The 20,262-nt window shown below is 31.5% G+C and overlaps 1 protein-coding gene and 1 long non-coding RNA gene across 2 annotated transcripts in view; both read right to left on the bottom strand.

Moving 5' to 3' along the window:
- LOC132279102 (uncharacterized) overlaps nucleotides 1-9,904 on the bottom strand; it is a 49,918-nt gene extending 40,014 nt beyond the window's left edge. Inside the window, exon 1 of the long non-coding RNA XR_009471219.1 lies at nucleotides 9,875-9,904. This is a non-coding gene — a long non-coding RNA (uncharacterized LOC132279102). The remainder of the gene's footprint in view (nucleotides 1-9,874) is intronic.
- Nucleotides 9,905-12,278: 2,374 nt separating this feature from the next.
- Nucleotides 12,279-16,144, bottom strand: LOC132277649 (1-aminocyclopropane-1-carboxylate synthase 3). Its single transcript, XM_059779487.1, has 5 exons — nucleotides 15,995-16,144; nucleotides 14,646-14,777; nucleotides 14,378-14,538; nucleotides 13,402-14,003; nucleotides 12,279-12,649 (listed from the first exon to the last, which is right to left on the bottom strand). The coding sequence occupies exons 1-5, from the start codon at nucleotides 16,142-16,144 to the stop codon at nucleotides 12,279-12,281; spliced, it is 1,416 nt and encodes a 471-aa protein (XP_059635470.1).
- Between the last annotated feature and the right edge of the window lie 4,118 nt (nucleotides 16,145-20,262).

Below are 20,262 nucleotides of genomic sequence, written 5' to 3'. Positions count from 1 at the left end.
ATTTCCCATTAGTGATTGTGAATCGCATCTATCTAATGATATTACTACATTTTCCATTACTAAATTGCATAGGATCTATATAACACCTGCAATAAATCTGTCACATAACATATTTAAGTAAAACCTGAATACAAACAACCTCCTACAAAAAAAAAAAAAAAAAAACTAAGGCATTCAAGACAAATAAATTCCAACATCTGCAAAGACTTGTATTGCAATCAATATTCTCTAAAAGTTACATCAAAGCAAAACTGCAGTTAATTTTCAAAGGAAAAACTAATGTCAACCTTCTATCAATTTCTAATCCATTAAAGATACACGATACACAAATTACAGCAGAAAATGAAAGCTAGTCTCCCTTGTTACAAGGACGGAAATACAAATACAGAATGAAGATTACAAGAATGTTACAAGTGTGCAGAATGACATTTCTGACTTTTATAACAATGAAAATACAAGGATGATACAAGTGAGTGAGCGTCCTTGATACACAGCAACATCAGAGCCTTTTCTTCAACCAAAATGCATATCTTTGAAGAAACTTTTAGTATGGAAGCTTTCTCAATATTTTGAGAAGATGACCTCAAAATGAATTTCGTCATAGTAGTCCCATTACCCATTACACAACAGCAATCATATGCAAAATATGAGCACATAACGTCTTCCAATTGCATATACACGGAAACATATGATAGCAAGAAATGAATTATACCAAGTATGAAATATGTTTACTTTTTTTCAAGCTCGTTTAAAAAAAATTAGAAGATGACCTCAAAATGTATCCCAACATAGCAATTCCATTATACAGCAGCAACCATATGCAAAAGATGAGCACAACATCACCCAATATACCAAGTATGCACACAACAATAAAAAAACATTACCCAACTCAAGTAGAAGTAATACACAACAATCTACTAAACTAAAAGTTCCTAAAGTGTAAAGATAGTAAAAAATTACACCTTTTTCAGGTACATATTTCTATCTTTTATATCCCACTCAAGATGCATCATGTAATACCTCTAATTTTAAAAAGATAATCTCGGTATTTATTTGATTGTTTTATTTGCATTTTTAAATTATTTAAGTAATTAATTGATTATTTGTTTATGTGTTTAATTTAATTAAGTGGTTAAATGTAATTTGTGGGCTTATTTGATTAATTTGAATTTCAATGCTTTAACTAAATTATTAGTTATCTGATGATATGTATTATGTGTAATTTAATTGTTAGAATTTAAATGTTTTATTTTATGTCTTATATTTAAAGGAGTTGGGCTATGGATAGTAGTAATGAACCACTCAATGGGTTGGGTTGCATGGACTAACCGGATACGAGTTGAATGGGTACGGATATTGACCCATGGAGGGATGTATATATATATATATATATATATAGGAATTTATTTAATAATAAGTAATTATTATTATACTAGGATAGTGAGATGCATATATTTACGTATAAATTATATATTATAAATATATATTTATATTGTCACATACAGTATATTATATATATGTAGCATGTGTTATTTTCCTTTTATTTTATTTTCATTCCCTTATTGTCAGACTTGGATTACAATTAGGACTAGGGTTGGATTATGTTTAACCTATAAATATATATAAGATGGTCTGCAATAGGGTTTGTAAACCCTTATAGCAGCAAAGAGAGGGACGTGAGAATAGAGAAATACAAAGTGAGAAAAGAGAGAGAGTTTCGGCTAAGAAGGGGCTGGACCAAGGAGGAAGGAAGAGGGTCTACTTATGGATTAGAACCAGAGCAGTAGGAGACTTGACGGCAATCAAAAGTTGTCAGAAAAGCTAGGAAGAAGAAGTTAGGGTTTCAATCCGAAACCTTGAGGCAAGTTCTTTTTCTAACTCCTTCCCTTAGACTTGTGTTCTATACATACCTAAGATAATTTCAGGATTAAACAGAGAATAAATTGACCATGTATGCATGCTTAAATTAAATTAAAACTGTTTTTTTATGTGTTGTTTTGTGTTCTTAATTAATCTTGAATTAAATTGCGTAATAATTTGTTTTAATCTGTGTTTAAGATGCATATCTACTTCACATAATTGTCTGGAATGATTCGGGACATAGTTTTAACCTCTAGGACCGTTAACAATGGAGAATAGAGGGATTGAAGGTCGTCGGAGACGAAGCATACGAAGGATAGCAGGAGTAGAGGCGGCTCTACTCTTGGGACTTCACCTGTGCGTGGGTTTTGGCTACTGTATTTGGTTTTGGGGTATTTCAGGGCTGTGTAGGTCAATTTAAGAATTGTAAATGACTACGATGGACATGTTAACTACTCAGGATGCATAATTTATAATAATATGCCATGAACTTGAACAATATGAAATTTAAATAATTTGAATATTATAAGCAGATGATTTAATTGCTTAATGTTAATTTAGCAAGTTAAATGAATGTTGTATGATCTTAATCGTGCATTAGTAGTATAATATATTTAGTTTATTGTCTGATTTTATTATGCTTGGTTCTAGATTTAATTGATATTTTATTTTGCTTATTTCATCAATTATTGGATTGTGTGGATGATTTAATTGTTTAAAACTATTCTAACAATTTAAATAGAGGTTATATGATTTTAATCATATATTGGCTACATAATATGATCATGTATATATCTGATTTCTATTATGCTTATTTCTGGATGTATTTGATATTAATTTTATAATTGTTGCATCATTTATGTATTATATGCACTAGTATGTGATGGTGGCATATTAGGGACGAATTAACTAAAAAATATTAAGTCCTACCTATTCATGTATAACAGAATGGATTAACTAAAATGTAAAATCCTACATATATTCATATCAGGTCAACTGAATCAGTTGGATGACATACTGGATATTTATTTTATGTTCTGAATTACAATGGATTATATATATATATATATATATATATATATATATATATATATATATATATATAGTTATGAGTCATGATATGAGCTTAAGTCTCAGGATCATGGTTAGGGTGCGTATATTGCCTAGGATGGATAACTGGTTAAAGTAGACATTTGTGTGCCCTGGTAGGTTTAGGTACTCATGCCCACTTTATGTGCGATTTGCATGTTGCCTATTATTCAGGTTAAGACAAACTTATAGCTTTGTGCGCATCCTATAGTGTATATCTATATATTTATGGACTACTTAACTATTGTTAAGTTTGACTAGGATGTATACGTGTATCGGGTCTCTGTTTGGACTGTAGTAGAGTAGAACTTGTTCGTGGGCCTGACCCACTTTTATTTTTCATGTGTTCGACAATTCCAGTTTTAGAACTTGTTCGTGCCGAGTAGAGACAGTCACTCACTCTTCCGACTACGTAGGACTTTTCTTCATGTTTTAGTTTTGGATCTTCTTTCAGTTCAGTTATCTTCAGTGGGATATTATTAGGGGTCCAGTAAATGGATTCCCAAGTTGTAATAGTATCGGAGGTTTTGGATATTTTATATTAGAGAATTATTTAATTAGTATTTCAATGATTTATTATTTAGATTTCTTTCAACTTAAATATTCTTTATTCTTTATTTCTTTTTGTACTCAATATTTGTTTAAATATTAATTGTTTGATATCCTTCGATTCTGTACTCGGACTTGATCACCCGTGGCTTTAAAATCGAGGGGTATCACACATCATCCCATATAGCAATGACAATTCACAGTAACCCCCACATGCACACAACATCACAAAAACATTACCCAAAGTGTGAAAATAACCAATACAGACTCAGTGATATCCCAAAATATAGCAAGTGAGAAGTACACAATAGCAATAACATCATAGAATAACATACTTACATTAGTGAAAAATTCAGTAAAGGAATTAACTAAAAAAGTAAATAACTTACGCTTTTTCAAGCTTAATGATCAATGACAGAGAAGGCTCAATGATTTCCCAAAATATTGCAAGTGAGATGTACACAACAGCTATAACATCATAGAATAGCATACTTGCATTAATGAAATGTCCAAAGTGTGAAAAATTCAGTAAAGGAATCAACTAAAAAAGTAACTAATTTACTTTTTTTCAAGCTTAATAATCATGACAGAGAAGTCTCAGTGATATCCCAAAATATAGCAAGTGAAAAATACACAACAACAATAACATCATTGAAGAGCACACTTGCATTAGTGAAATGCCCAAAGTGTGAAAAATTTAGCAAAGGAAACAAGTAAAAAAGTAAATAACTTACTTTTTTTCAAGTTTAATGATCAATGACAGAGAAAACTTGGTGATATCCCAAAATATAGCAAGTGAGAAGTACACAACAGTAATAACATCATAGAATTGCACAATTGCATTAGTGAAATGCCCAAAGTGTGAAAAATTCAGTAAAGGAATCAACTAAAAAAGTAAATAACTTACTTTTTTTCAAGCTTAATGATCAATGACAGAGAAGGCTCAATGATATCCCAATATATAGCAAGTGAGAAGTACACAACAGCAATAACATCATAGAATAACACACTTGCATTAGTGAAATGCTTTAAGTGCAAAAAATTCAGTAAAGGAATCAAATAAAAAATTAAATAACTTACTTTTTTTCAAGCTTAAGTATCAATGAAAGAGAAGGCTGAGTGATATCCCAAAATATAACAAATGAAAAGTATACAACAATAATAACATCATAGAATAGCACACCTGCATTAGTAAAATACCCAAAGTGTGAAAAATTCAGTAAAGGAAACAAGTAAAAAGGTAAATAACTTACTTTTTTTTTGAAGCTTAATGATCAATGACAGAAAAGGCTCGGTGGTATCCCAAAATATAGCAAGTGAGAAATACACAATAGCAATAACATCATAGAATAGCACAATTGCATTAGTGAAATGCCCAAAATGTGAAAAATTTAGTAAATGAATCAACTAAAAAAGTAAATAACTAACTTTTTTTCAAGCTTAATGATTAATGACACAGAAGGCTCAGTGATATCCCAAAATATAGCAAGTGAGAAGTACACAATAGCAATAACATCATAGTATAGCACACTTGCGTTAGTGAATGCCCAAAGTGTGAAAAATTCAGTAAAGGAAACAAGTAAAAAAGTAAATAACTTACTTTTTTTCAAGCTTAATGATCAATGACAGAGAAGGCTCAGTGATATCCCAAAATATAGCATGTGAGAAGTACACAACAGCAATAACATCATAGAATATCACACTTACAATAGTGAAATGCCCAAAGTGTAAAAAAATAAGTAAAGAAATCAACTAAAAAAGTAAATAACTTACTTTTTTTCAAACTTAATGATCAATGACAAAGAAAGCTCAGTGATATCCCAAAATATAGTAAGTGAGAAGTACACAACAATAACAACATCATAGAATAGCACACTTGCATTAGTAAAATGTGTGTGAAAAATTCAGTAAAGGAATCAACTAAAAAAGTAAATAACTTACTTTTTTTCAAGCTTAATGATCAATGACAGAGAAAGCTCAGTGATATTCCAAAATATAGCATTGGCAATACACAACAACCCCAACATGTACACAAGAGCAAACATTACCTAATTAAAGTAACAGTTATGCACTAAACATAGAAAATTTTAAAGATAATAAAAATATTAAGGCACTAAAAAAATAACCTTTTTTCAGGCCTAGTTTTCTAACTTTGAAATCCAACTCAAGATACAACATCCCATATACTATTGGTAATACACAACACCCACCACATACACACAACAACACAACAATATTAGCAAAGTAAAGTAAACAATCATCTACTAAACATAAAATAATATTGAAATAATCTAAATCTGAAGAAGGCACAGTTTTTTTCAAGCTCAGATCCGAATATTTGAAGATGACCTCAATTTCAATCCCAACATAGCAGTTGCATTACACAACACGAAGCATAAAACACATGTTCACAGGGCAACACTCACAAAAGATTTTAATACATTACACAATATTATCTTTAACATAAATTATTACAGACCCAAAGTTAAGACATTAAAATAATCTAAGTTATTACAATTATCTAGATCCTAGAACATCATTTGTCAACAGCCACAATAATCAACAAAAAGAAGATGACTAACAACATGAAGAATATAGTAAGAACAACACAATAACAGGCACCAAAGATAATGTACTTTTGTCTATTTTGTTCAACTTGCATAATTTCAACTACATTCTCCAACCCTTCATCCACATGTACACCCACCTGTACACCTTGGTGCAAGTCATCCAACCATATAAATGTACGAGCATGTGACTAAATTATCAAACACTAATATAATTATAATGTCCCTTTGACAGTAACATGTATGAAAAAAAAAAAACACTTCATTTCTATACATCCCAAGCTGGATATCTATAAAATGAACGTCCATAATTCTTGGTAGTTCCAGCCGTCTAAAGTTGCATTGGACCCTTTCCACATGCACAAGGTGGACCCTCTCTCTGAATCTCATACATTACTGCATATACAAGTGCTAAAATATTTAATCTATCCTTGCCACGAGTTATTGCAGTTATCCAGATCCTAGAACATACTGGAATAAAGTTCTACGTCTACTTATTACAGTTATCAATTTTTTGAAACACCTAAATTGCAGATCAATGGTGTTGAAGTGTATTCTATATGTTATTAGCAATACGATCACGTAATTGATCCATTTCTCACAACTACGACTACGTCACATTAACCTGAACATCATCGTTCTCATCTTCCTTAGTTTCTAATGATTTAGGGGTTTGATCATCAAATATTTTATCCATCCACGCCTCCATTCTTATGAAGTTGTGAAATGTACAACAAGCTATCACAATAGCAACTGGAGTTCCAAATTTATATGGAGGCATTTGCTTCAAGATGGGGAATCTCATCTTAAGCATCCCAAAATAACATTTAATGACATTTCGTAAAGACGAGTGCCTATAATGTATATTTCCTCTCTACCTTGGGGTGCCCTAGAAGCCCTACGGTACTCTTGTAAGTGGTAGCATTGATCCCAATAGGGAGCCAAGAATTTTGATTGATTGGCATACCCGGAGTCTACCAAATAATACTTTCTTGTTATTTTACAAAGTATAAACAATTGTCCAATATGTTTAAAATAAATTAAAAAGCTTTAGGTACTATAGCATTTACCTTCTGGAGGGTGTGGGAATTGCATACTCTCATCATTAACACATTCGTTTACTATCTTTAAATCATTAACAGACCCCTCCCACCCTGCTAGAACGTATGTGAACATCATATCAAATGAACAAACAGCCATCACATTTTGTGTCGTATTACTCTTCCTACCACGAAATGGTATTTGTCGATCCGTAAGTACGTTTGCATGGATATGAGTTCTATCGATTGCCCCTACACAATCCTTAAAAAAAGGGTAGAACTTTTTTGACTTTTTGATATGGTCAGGAATCGCGGTTAAATCTAGGGGAGCAATAGTCCTTTTTCCTAACTCACACACTTTTTATAAGACCGAATGGAAGTGTTTGGAAATTGTTTGGGTGGAGTGTTGGAATATTTCTGCTACCACACGATTCTTTTCATTATGAGCTAAAGTAAGCAAGAAGATGCCAACTTGTTCAAACACACTTACATGTTTAGAATCTTTCAACCCTAAAGACCTAAGCTCACCACACAACTTAACAAAAATAGGGGTGGACATTCTAAAGTTTTCATAACATCTACTTGCATGCCGATTTTCAATATATATGCTTCCCCTTTTAAAATTGAATCCCTACAACGCTGCTTTTGGAAATATTTCCTATAGTATTCCAACATACACGCCATTATAACGACAGATTCATTCTCGTTACCATCATCATCATCATCATACAACTCTATGATTGTCCTAATATCCATCTGTATAATAAAATATATATAAAAAAAAAACATAAATTACTATTAATACTGTCAAACCACAAATTAGTGATATTCAAAGTGATATTGTCATTACAGTCATCCCAAGGCAAATAAAAAATAGAATACTTAATAGTACAATCATCCAAAATGATAAGAAAAGCAAAAATAAAAGCAATACACCAAACAAAGTATAGTTAATAGTATAGTTATCCAAAGTCATAAGAAAACCAGATAACACAATAAAGTAATAGGAAATCAAAGATTCATGATCCAACCAACCTTCCTCTCATTAGGAAGGTTATTCAGAAAGAAATCCCTCCACATTTCATCACTATATAACATCTTGATAACCTTACCATATTGCATAATATCAATGTCCTCTAATTGATTTAAAATCCTACATCATAAGTCAGATTCATTTTTTGCCTTATCTTTTTTTGTTAGCGAAGTTACTTCAACCTCACATTTGTTACGGGATAGTAGAATATTAGATGATGAAGCTTCTTTTATGTCCTTTTCAATTCGTTCAGCTTTCATGTTAGCATTCTTAGTCATGGTTGCCAAGACATTGCTCATTGTGGTGGCAAAACTATCTTTCTTTTGTTTCTTACCATGACGTTGAGGCGAGTGACTGATCTCATGACCGTCTACCTCTGCCAAATCATTATTTTCAAGGCCACTATATATGGCTGCATGGTGTGGGGGGACTTGGTTGATAGTGGGTGGTCTAGTGGAAAGATGCATATGCACACCTGTAGCATACGTGTCTCGATAGATGTAGGTCATCTTGTCAAAATGCTTACATCTCTTCATTTGAAACTTTTTTGCACCCTTATTCACTTACAAATTATTATCCTAATATTAATATGAAGTAAAATCTACATTTGAATATGACAGATAAATTAACTTTCATTACTAACCTTTATCAACCTATCCCATTTTTCAGGTTCAGGTATAACCATGCATGTCTCAACACTATATCCAACACCTATTTCTGCTAACAGTTTTGTAAAGTCTTTGTAGTTTACCCTCAACTGGTTAAATTTATTCCTAAGTTGGTTCTTTGTAAAGTTCTTCCTTGTTTGAACCCTCATGCCTTCCACTAAATTCCTCCAACTAATAGTGCTAAAAGTTCCAGAAATACGATTACCAACCCTCACTTCTTCCTCCATAAGGATAATGAAATTTTCAATATGAGAGTCATCCCATACTACTTTTCCATTGTCGGTAATGTCTGTAAGGTCCTCTATATCTATTGGCACCATATTCTCATCATTTACATCCATTAAATTAATCATTTTAATTTGAAATTAGATTTTAGTATAACTTTTATTACGAATATATTCTTCAGTAATGTATGACACTATGTGTGTGGGTACATTTTTAACAATCTCAAAGATATGACTACTCATGTGTGTGCGTAAAAAAAAATATTCATTACCCATTACTAATGTGTAAAGTATCACGGTAGTATCAAAAGTTTTTGCAAGTTGAAGAGCAACACATATAATTTAGACCAAACAGAATTGATAATTAGACCAAATAGGACTGATTCAACATATATGCAATGATGGATTTTGAAAAATAAACCGAAAAAATAAGGGCCAAATAGTGCCGAATCATGGTAAAACTATACAAAATTAAATCTGTCAAAAAATTATACAAAACTAAATCTATCAAAAAATTACGCCTTAGAATATGTATACAGAAGCTAAAACTATACAAAAGTAACATGTATACAGAAGCTAAAACTATACAAAATTAAATCTGTAAAAAAATTACACCCTATAACATAGTATACAAAATTAACAAATATTCCTCAATTCCATCGATTTTGAACACAAGATTGGAACTAACATGTCATACACACAAATACAGTATACAAAATTAAAATTAGGGTTTCAAACAATTATCATTTCAGTTTAAACAAAGGCTAAATAATCCTCAATTTTGAACACAAAATTCGAAAAAATCAGTCATAATCATGTATACAAAAGGTAAAATTGTACAAACAAAAAAAAAAAAAAAAGGGGGGGGAGGGGGGGGGGGGGGGGTGTGGGTTTCAACAAATCTGGTTTCAGTTTAAAGAAAGCCCAAAATCATACCAAAATTCAAAAAAATCGGAGGGTAAAACTAATCGAAAATACTAGGATTTTCAAAAAATTCGAACTTCCAATGAAACTCCAAATTCGAACTCCATCTGTGGATTTCCAACCGCCAAAAAAAAAAAAAAAAACTCAAACACATCCACAATTTGCATATATTCAAAGGAACTCGTCAAACCTGTCGAGGTTATCGAAGATAACAGCAAACGAATGAAGATTGTTGAAAGTTTTGACAAAAAACAGTGGTGGGAGCTTTGATCAGTGTTCGTTTTTAGCCAACAATCACAGTCACCAACAATCGCCAAAGAGGAGGAGAGCAACGTGAACCCTAGAAAATGCTAACATTGCCTTTTATATGTGCTTCAGTTGTTGCCTCCGCTACAGTTAAATGAAGGCATTTGTTGCCTCCGCTACAATGTATATTGTGGGTCAAATAGTGCCGAAACATGCAAAAATACCTAAATGGTGTTTCAAATTATAGGCCACTTTTTGCAAATGTTTTGCAACGGTTTAAAATATAACAGGCGGTCCAGCCAAACATGTTTTGGGTTGGAATTGGACTATTGTAGCAGGCCTGCAACAAAAACTTAACACCAACCAAACAGGGCCTTAATGTTTATATCCTATATGCATTAGTGTGTCAGTAAGGTAATTATTTAGTTACGTTCATACAAAATAACAAGTATCCAACTTATAAACAAACACTAAACTCATGAACAAGTAGCTATGTTTCAAGGGCGGATCAAGCCCACCCAAATATATATAAATATATATATATATATATATATATATATATATATATATATAGGCAATTTTAGCCCAGCAAAAAAAACAAAAAAAAAACAAAAAAAAACCCTACTAGTTTTAGACCACCCAAAGAAATATTAGCCTACCCCATTAATAATTCATGGATCCGCCCTTACATGTTTCATACATATATTAATATATATATTTAATATTATATAATTTCAATAACTTTTGATGAAGCTCACAAAATAGTTAAACGTTTTTACCTAGATTAACTTGTAATTAAGAAAATTATAGAGGGTGTAGATTGTCCAACAAAATTTATATACTAATCCCTACGCAGAACGCAATTTCAGAAGCTCTAATCCTCAGCTTCATCAAAACGCACTTTTTTCCTTCAACAAACTCCACTAAAATCTTTTTTTAATTCAAGGTACTTTTGGAGGTTGGAAACGCAATTCCAAACGGGGCCTTAGTAGCACGTCCAGTACTCATGTTCCAATCTCATTCTTTCTAATTTGTCAGGAACAAAAGAAAAAGAAAAATCTTCATATATCCCATTGAATAATTTTTAACAAGATTTAAATTGTTTTTTTTTTTTTTTTTTGTCATTCATTAATATTTAGGCTGCTTTAATTATTAGTACTGGAGTTAAAAATAAAAAATGAATTAATAAATAAATTACGATGGGCAGCTGGCACATTATGAATTCATGATGACCTTGCCAGTTCACTTTCTGAATTTTTTGGCTACTTGTTGACCACATAGGATTGGGCTCGATGGAAGGAGCAAAGCCCATTAATCTGGGCTGAATTATATTAATAACTGTAAGCTAATTTAGGCCCCGTGTGGAATGGAATGGTCCAGCCCAGTTGACTTGCCTACCTGCCCATATTGTCCTGCTTTGTGATGCTTTGTATTAACTTGACCAAGTTTGATTTTCAATTTGAATAATAATTTGAAAATTCCATACCATAATATTTTACGAATTTCTCCCATTTTATTTTTGATAATTAAAAACAGTATTTTATTCTATGTAATCTGGACTCGGATACATGCCTTGTTTGAGTATGTATCTAAACATCAAATATACCAAATTTCCAAAGGAATGATGCATGAACATTGTTAAAAATTCATATTATCTAACATTTTTATTTAATTTTATAGAGTGAAATAATTTTCTTATGTTACATAATGTTTAATATTTAATATTTATATTTTGAAGTAATAATATAATAAAATTGAATCATTAAATATATATTTTTTAGGTGAATGTCTAAATAAAAGTGTTCGACATATATTCCGGACTCATCCGAATATATTTAGTGTCTATGACAAAACTATTTTTAAAAAGTAGCATAAAAATATTTCAAAAAAACTATTTTCATATAAGAGTGAAAATGCAACATTCAATAAAATTGGTTCCGCCTATGTATAAAAGCTGGCTCTCAAACAACTGATATGGTGCATTTTCTTTAGCTGGACAAACCAATAATGTGGTATGTCTGACTCGTCTAATATCGATCTTCTCGTTTAAAATCCAGTGACATGTTCAGGCTGTCTAATTAACGATCTGGCTCATGATCATAAAGTGATAATTGGAGAACCCACTCGGTGAGTGACCTTCCTCTTCTTTGTTTACTGCAGATAGATGGTTGGTGGTTCTGACTGTGTCCACCACCGTCAACAGAGTCCACAAAAGCCTTGATCCGCTGCAGTGAAAGGTTTAGGGTTTGGTCGGACATGTTTGCGAAGCAAATACGAAACCAGCCCGGTTCCACGCAGTGACAGGAAGACCCTGGAGAGATGTTCAACCCAACTTCAAAAATGAGCGTCTTCCATAGTTCCATTTCTGCTTCAAAGGTATTAGTGTTTAGTAGGTGCCTCATGTCTACCCAGCAGAACAGTCCTGCATTGCTCTTCAAACACCCAATACCTAGAGAATACAAATAATCAACTCACTCGGCTCTATATGTCTAATTAATAGCCAATTCAAAATTTTAGAACAGTGGCATGGTGGTTAAATAACATAATAATAATAATAATAATAATGATAATTATAATAATATGTATATATATATATATATACATATTATATGAATAATGATATGTAGTCCAGTTGGATCTATCCAACTGTTTTATATGCCATCACGACGACATTAAATATGAGAATGTTATGATGATGTAAGTCATTCCTTATTTACATAAATTTAGATAGATGTGTGACTCTCGAATTCTGCATCTTTACTCCCCACTCTCTATATATATAATACCTTTGTTCTCTTTGCCCTTATCTCATTATGGGTCACATGTGCACTAGTAAGCCATGCAACACTTACCATTACAATGCAGCAGGCTACAACACGAGATGCAATCCTCGTATAATAACTATGTAATACTTATGTAACACATTTATATCAAAGATGCAACATGTCACGTAGTGTTTGCAACACATTTATATAGTAGTTGCATTGTTGATTTAAAATTGTTGCAATAGCGATTTAAAGTTGTTGTGTTGTTAATGTAAAGTTATTGCATTGTCGATTTAAACACAGAACATACACGGACCAAAAACACACCAGAGAAGATACTGAATCATCTTCTATGCAAAATTAAAATTTAGTCACATATACAATACGTCTAGCTAACATTTTAAACTTTTAGAGTAAATGAAAACGGTAACAATACCTGTTTGCTCAAGGCCACAAAGGAGCTTTTGTTGTCTCTTTTTAAGCCTCCTTTGATTCTCTTTTATGTAACTCTTCGTGAATTTCTTGTCAGCTAGAATATTTGAGAGCAGGTACTGAGTTTGAGAAGAGACAAGTCCAAAGCTTGACATTTTGGTCACAGCTGCAACTACTGTTTCATTGTTGGAGTAGATCATGCCTACCCGGAATCCGGGAAGGCCTAGATCCTTCGACAGACTATAAACAACGTGAATTCGCTTCCAAACATCGGAGTCTTTGAGGTTTCTGGCTGTTGCAGCTTCTGTGATGCTTATATAATTTGGAGAATCAAAAACGGACCCCGAATATATCTCATCACTCACTAAATGAATATTTTTAGCAATGGCGAAACTGATGAGAAGGTTAAGCTCATCTGGACTCATTGTTCTTCCTAGAGGGTTTGAAGGGTTTGTGATCAATACACCTTTAATTTTTAAACGAAGTTTTCGAGCTTGTTGATAAGCTTCTTCTAGTGCTGGCTCAGTGATTCTGAAGTCACTTGAACTCGAGCAATGTATTGGAACAATTTCAACCCCTGTTCTCCATTTAAGATCTCTATCAAACCTGCCAAAAGTATTTATCAATAGAAAACACAATATATATATATATATATATATCACTTTTTAGACTTATGAGTGTCGAATCTAGCCGAAGTGTTATAAGGGATGCATTGTGGCGAGTCACTCCTACAATGCAAAACACTCGCAACACTTCAGATTTCAAAAATCTCCCTATTACCCCCGACACTGCTTCTGTCCGTTGTGACACGCACGTGGGAGTTACCAATAATTAATCTTGTTACTACTGTATACTCTTCCGGCTCAATATATTATCAGTCACAACTTACAAAATGGACAACTATATTAAGATGGAGGGAGTGTATATATATATATATATATATAATAAAAGCAGGATAATATATATGATTTAAATGGTACCCTGGATAGTAAGGAGTGGGAAGAAGGAACGCTTCGCCTGGTTCAGCAAGGCAAAACATGAGAGTTTCATTGGCTGAAGTTGAACCGGCGGTGAGAACGAGCATGTTCGGATTAAATCTTACTCTGTTTCCTCTAATTTCTGCCAGGAACTCTACCAGTGCCTATAAATGAATTTTGAATCAAGTTTAGATATGACAAATATATATATATATATATATATATATATATATATATATATATATATAATGTAGAAGTGGTAGAAATTTACATTCTTGAATTCTGGTAGGCCATGATAGTCTTGGAAGAGCGCCAACTCTCTGAATATGGATCTTCCGTTTCTTTTGAACCCGGCCACGTCCGGGTTGCTCGCAAGCCATGATTCAATAATGTCGAAGGAGAGCTGCGCGCAAAAAACAAAAATAAATGCTAAATAAATAAAAATTATTGACACCGATTACTCATTATTTTCATTTCCTTTACGGTAAAAGATTAAGTAATAATAAAGTTAGGCAAATTTTACTAATTTTATATAAATAAAGATTAATGTGACATTAATTAGAATTTAATGACATCATACTCCATTCACATACATATTAAGTTCAAACACTAAATTATTTTTATAAAAAATTGTAATCACTCACTATTAGCCGAGATTGGAGTGTACTACATTCTCGGAATACCCAATAATTTCTCATAAATTACAACATTAATGCCAACACGAGTAACCATTATACCATTTTGGAATAATATATTCACATAATATTATTGCTGAATTTTACTGCCTATTATTTTTGTCTCATGTAATATGGAATTATTACATATAAATGGTGCCAATGACCCATATTTATTATTTAATGGAGTCAAATTCTCATAATTTCAAAAAAATGAAATTAACCAAAATGTTGACGTGGACATAAAAAAATACTGTTTAACCTTACTGAGGTATCACTTTTAATTAGGCACTTAGATACCACTTTTTGTACATTAAGTATCACTTTTATTCTGAGTATAGAGGTACCACTTTTATTTACTTAGGTACCACTTTTTGTACATCAAATACTACTTTTATTATGAGCATAGTGGTACCTGATATACAAAAAGTAGTACCTATATAAATAAAAGTGGTATTTCAATGAGGGTAAGCAGTATTTTTTTCATGTCTTCATTTTTTGAAAATTATGAGACTTCGACTTCATCAAATAGTAAATATGGATCAATAGCACCATTTATATGTAATAATTTCATGTAATATTATATATATATATATATATATATATATATATATATATTCACCGATTTTAGAAAGTAGTAGCCGGAGAACCACGGAGTCATTAGTCGAGCTAGTATAACCTCTTTTTCTTCTGTTAAAGGTGAGGGGTTTGAAATCTAGTAGGTCTAGGTAGGTGTGTTTAACTTTGAGATTATGAATATTTACCTATCTAAACAACAAAATAGTAAAAAATAAATAAAAATTAGAAGCTGTAAATATATCATCTTTTAACGAAATTTCTTACAATGCACCACCATGAGCATATATATATATATATACACACACACACACATACATATACATATAAATATATAAATGACAATGAATTTAATTTGTTGATCACGTACCTGATTCTCGGCGAGACCCATCTGAATAATCCCAGTTGGGTTTTGAACATCATGGTAAGGGTTCTTCTGGTACTCCTGCCACCCGAGGAAGTAAGACGAGTCTTGGCCATGTGAATCATCACATGTAGCTCTTTTAGATAACATTTTCATACACTAATCTAAGTCTATCACACTACCTACAATTTTTTTTTTTAGAGAGATGATCTTTTGAAACTAATGTGTGTGTGTGTGAGAGAGAGAGAGAGAGAGAGACAAAGATAGAGAGAGAACTGTTTTTGTTAGGAGATCAGTTCGTAATGTGGCACATATATATATATATATATAGGAGTTTATGAGATATAGTACTACTACCTGACAATAGACTGCGTGGAGGACGGTGGTGATTTCTGACCAAAGAGAGACTATTGTGGGAGCTTTGCAGGTGATGATTTAACTGCATGATTTAACTGCATGCAACATTATTGTTGCCCTCAATAAATTATTAATTAAATAGTTCAAAAAATATATATACCGGGACAATCACAACATCTCATTTTCTTGATAATACCAAGAAATATTGTGTTATGATTGAAAAAATTTAGAATGCTCCAAGTCTTTCAACATTTGAATGTAGTTATCACGTGATAGATAATTTAACGATTGGATGAGTTCGTATACAAATTGATTAATAACTTTTAATAACACTTCTTTTTTTATTTCAAAAAGAATAACTTTTCAAGGAGTTCTAAGTCAAAAGTGATTTACGTGCATCACAAAAAAGTCATGCAATCATGATGCTCAATAAAATAGCTAGACACAGTTAATTGTATAATTTCACTGCAACGTAAATTTTTAATTAATAATGAATTTGCTGTCCTAGAGAGATCGAATATAAGACTTTCTATATATAAAGCTCTTATGTCCCTGAATCATTGAAGCTGACGTTATAAGAGATACTTATTCATCGTTTTTAGGGATACTACATTGTGAGCAGAGAGTACCCTCTAGAATGGAATTCATGTGTCTTTTAATTTAGAATACTGGTGGTTTCCACATTGAGTCAATAAGAGACCTAAAAACGTGGGTCAATGGCCCACAATCACATTCAAAGTTTGAACACGTATATACAATGAAGTAAAGCTGAGAGAGAATTCTAAAACTCTGATCGTAGTATAATTATAATTTATTCGGATAAAATTAATATAAATTGATCATACAAATTACATATTAGATTTAAAAAAAAATTATGTATTAATGAATAAATCGCATATAAGACGATATAATGATAATAACATAACAATGCAGTTCTTATAATATATATAAAATATATACTTAAATGAATTTGTTTGTTACATATTTAATTAATTGGACTGATAATTTTTTTTTTTTCCTTTCAAAAAATATAAGATATCTCCACATAGATAAGATACCTGAGTCCAACAATTGCCATCATATTTGTGCTACGTCTCCTGATTAATTAATTTTGTTGAGGATTTTCACAGAGATTTCTTGGACCCAGGATTGCACCCTGGTCTGGCTGACACCAGATCCATGGACCACCTATTCCATTCCGGCTGGTCGGTCTTCCTTGATTAATTCTTTTGTCTCGTTTGAATGCCAACAAAGGAGCAACCCATGTTGGATCATTTACCAGCACTGCTATTTAGACTTATTAATTTTTTTTATTCGGAATGCATAATTTAAAAGATTTTTATCGATGCAGTAGATGGAACCCCACTCGGTGACAAAACAAAAATGGCATATATCCGCTAAACATATCAATTTGAAAAATCGGTAAGAATATATAATTATTCATCATTTAATGGGAAAGATGAGTCTGATAGTAATAGTGATAGTGAAACTTTACATAGAGTACACGTTATCTACATGATTTAATAATTCTCGATCAAATACAAAAGAATGATTGAATAATTTTTTTATGTTTTGTGACATTTTATGGATGTTTATTATATTTGGAACCAAGGAGAAATTCTACAATACAAGAGCTAAGTTTTGATTGGGAGTAGTGTCACTATCAAGTGTCAAAATATACCCGAAATATTGTATAATTTGACGTATACAAGGTGTGATCAGCACTACTATTTAGACTTATTTTCCAATTCAAAGTTTTTATCAATGCAGTAGATGGAACCCACACTTACGTATAATCATTGCATCCTATCGACAAAATGTCATATGTCCACTGCATACATCGATTTGAAAAATCGGTAAGAATATAATTATTCATCATTTAGCAAGAAAGACGAGTATGATAGTGAGACATTACATACAGTATACGTTAACTACAGAATCTAATGATTCCTTGATCAAATGCAAAAGACCGATTGAATATGTGATTTACAATATTGCAATAAATAGAAATTATTCCACAACTAAATTGGTTTTAATTTGAGGGTTTTTGGCAATTGGAACAAGAGTACCCTGACTCTCTGAGAGATCCCAAAACTGCATTATGCATCTTGTACAGGACTCAACCCCTTTTCAAACTACATTAATGTGAGTGCTCTCCCTTCAGTTTCTAAGTTTCATATTCTTTGGTGAGAGGACTATTTTTTTTTGTCCGGATCATTAGCCAGTCACTGCTTTGGCCCCCACTGGAAAATTGTAGTGTCTATATATATAGATGTATGTATATTATATCGGCAAATTGTGGATGTCTTTTTATCACATGTTCGGTTGAATCGCAACTACATAAATCAAATCAATCAAATTATATAAATCAATCAGATTGAAGTGTCTTTGTAGTTCGAATTCAAATTCTCCATTATTTTTCAAGATATATATAACACACACACATACATAAATCAATCGTTATAACTAGATATATAAATAAGAATACATAAGTAGATATATAAATAAGAATACATAGAGATAGCTCAATGTACATAAGCTAAATCTCACTTTTATTCTGACTCATGCAACTTTTTTTTTTCAATAATTAAAATTTGGGTGAATTACTCAGACTTTCTTTGAGATTTGTCCATATTATACGTTAAATTTTTTATGAACACGGCATAAACACGTATATTATATATACATGTACGTTATCTTGGCAAATAATTCACTCTCACTTTATTCTTATAATAATTTAAATTGTGAACCTATTACGTTGTAGGATAGAGAAGGTATTACTGAACTAATGAATAAATATCTTTATACCACATATTTTATCTACTATTTGAATCGCAACTACAAAATGTATAGTTATGAATCATGACTGGGAGTTCGAATTCAAGTTCTCCATTATTTTTCAAGATATATATATATATATATATATAGACACCTAAGTACATAAATCAATTGTTATAACTAGATATATAAATACAAATACATACATTAATGTAGAGACACTTCAATGTACACAAGTACGTAAAATCTCAATTTCATTTTGACTCCCGCAACCTTTTTTTAAATTAAAATTTGGATGAATTATTCTAACCTTTTTGAGGTTTGTCCAAATTAACGGTAAAACTTTTTAGAGTAATGATACTTGCACCAAATTGCTGCACAAATGTTTCTGATTGATTATTTATGCATAGTATATATAAGTGGAGGCCCCACTCTTTATTTATGCATAAATAGACCGATTAAAATAAATAGGTTTGACCATTCATTACAACAAATAGCATAAATAAAGAAGTGTAACCCTCTACTTATATGTATTATGTATAAATAACCAATCAGAAACATTCGGTGCAACAAATCGGTGCATTACTCAACTTTTTATGACCACCATAGCATAAACAATCCTGTATAATTTTATACGAGTGGTTAATAATCTCATAAGTAATTTTATTTTTCTGTTTGTGTTTTTCTCTGTATTTTTTTTTTACTCTAACAAAACAAAAGGTAATAAACTTAGTTGCAATCACTTCTAAATAAAGGATCATTCGCATGTTCCATTGTTCACCATCCTCCATTATGTATGGTATGATCAAATAAAATTTTGAGGGCACACAAATATATATATATAGATAGATAGAGATAGAGATATATAGATTGTTATATAGACAGACACACACACAATAGGATTATTCTTGCAGAATGAAAAGTCAATATAAAGATAAGATCGAATATGTTCACGGCAGTGGAGAGAGTACTTTAGTAGACTTTTTTTTGTTTATTTTTCTTAGTAAATAATTACTTTTGTAGACTTATTGTTATTGTACTGCAAAAATGTGAGAAAAACAAAGTGTTTTTTTTTTTTTTTTTTTTTTTTTTTTTTTTTTTTTTTTTTTTTCATGAACTGGAAATAAACTGGAGGCTGG

This window comes from Cornus florida, unplaced genomic scaffold, assembly GCF_030987335.1.
Source record: "Cornus florida cultivar Cherokee Brave unplaced genomic scaffold, ASM3098733v1 CherokeeBrave_3.0.0_Hap2_Chr10, whole genome shotgun sequence".
Lineage (NCBI taxonomy): Eukaryota > Viridiplantae > Streptophyta > Magnoliopsida > Cornales > Cornaceae > Cornus > Cornus florida.
This window is presented reverse-complemented; position numbering and strand designations above follow the sequence as displayed.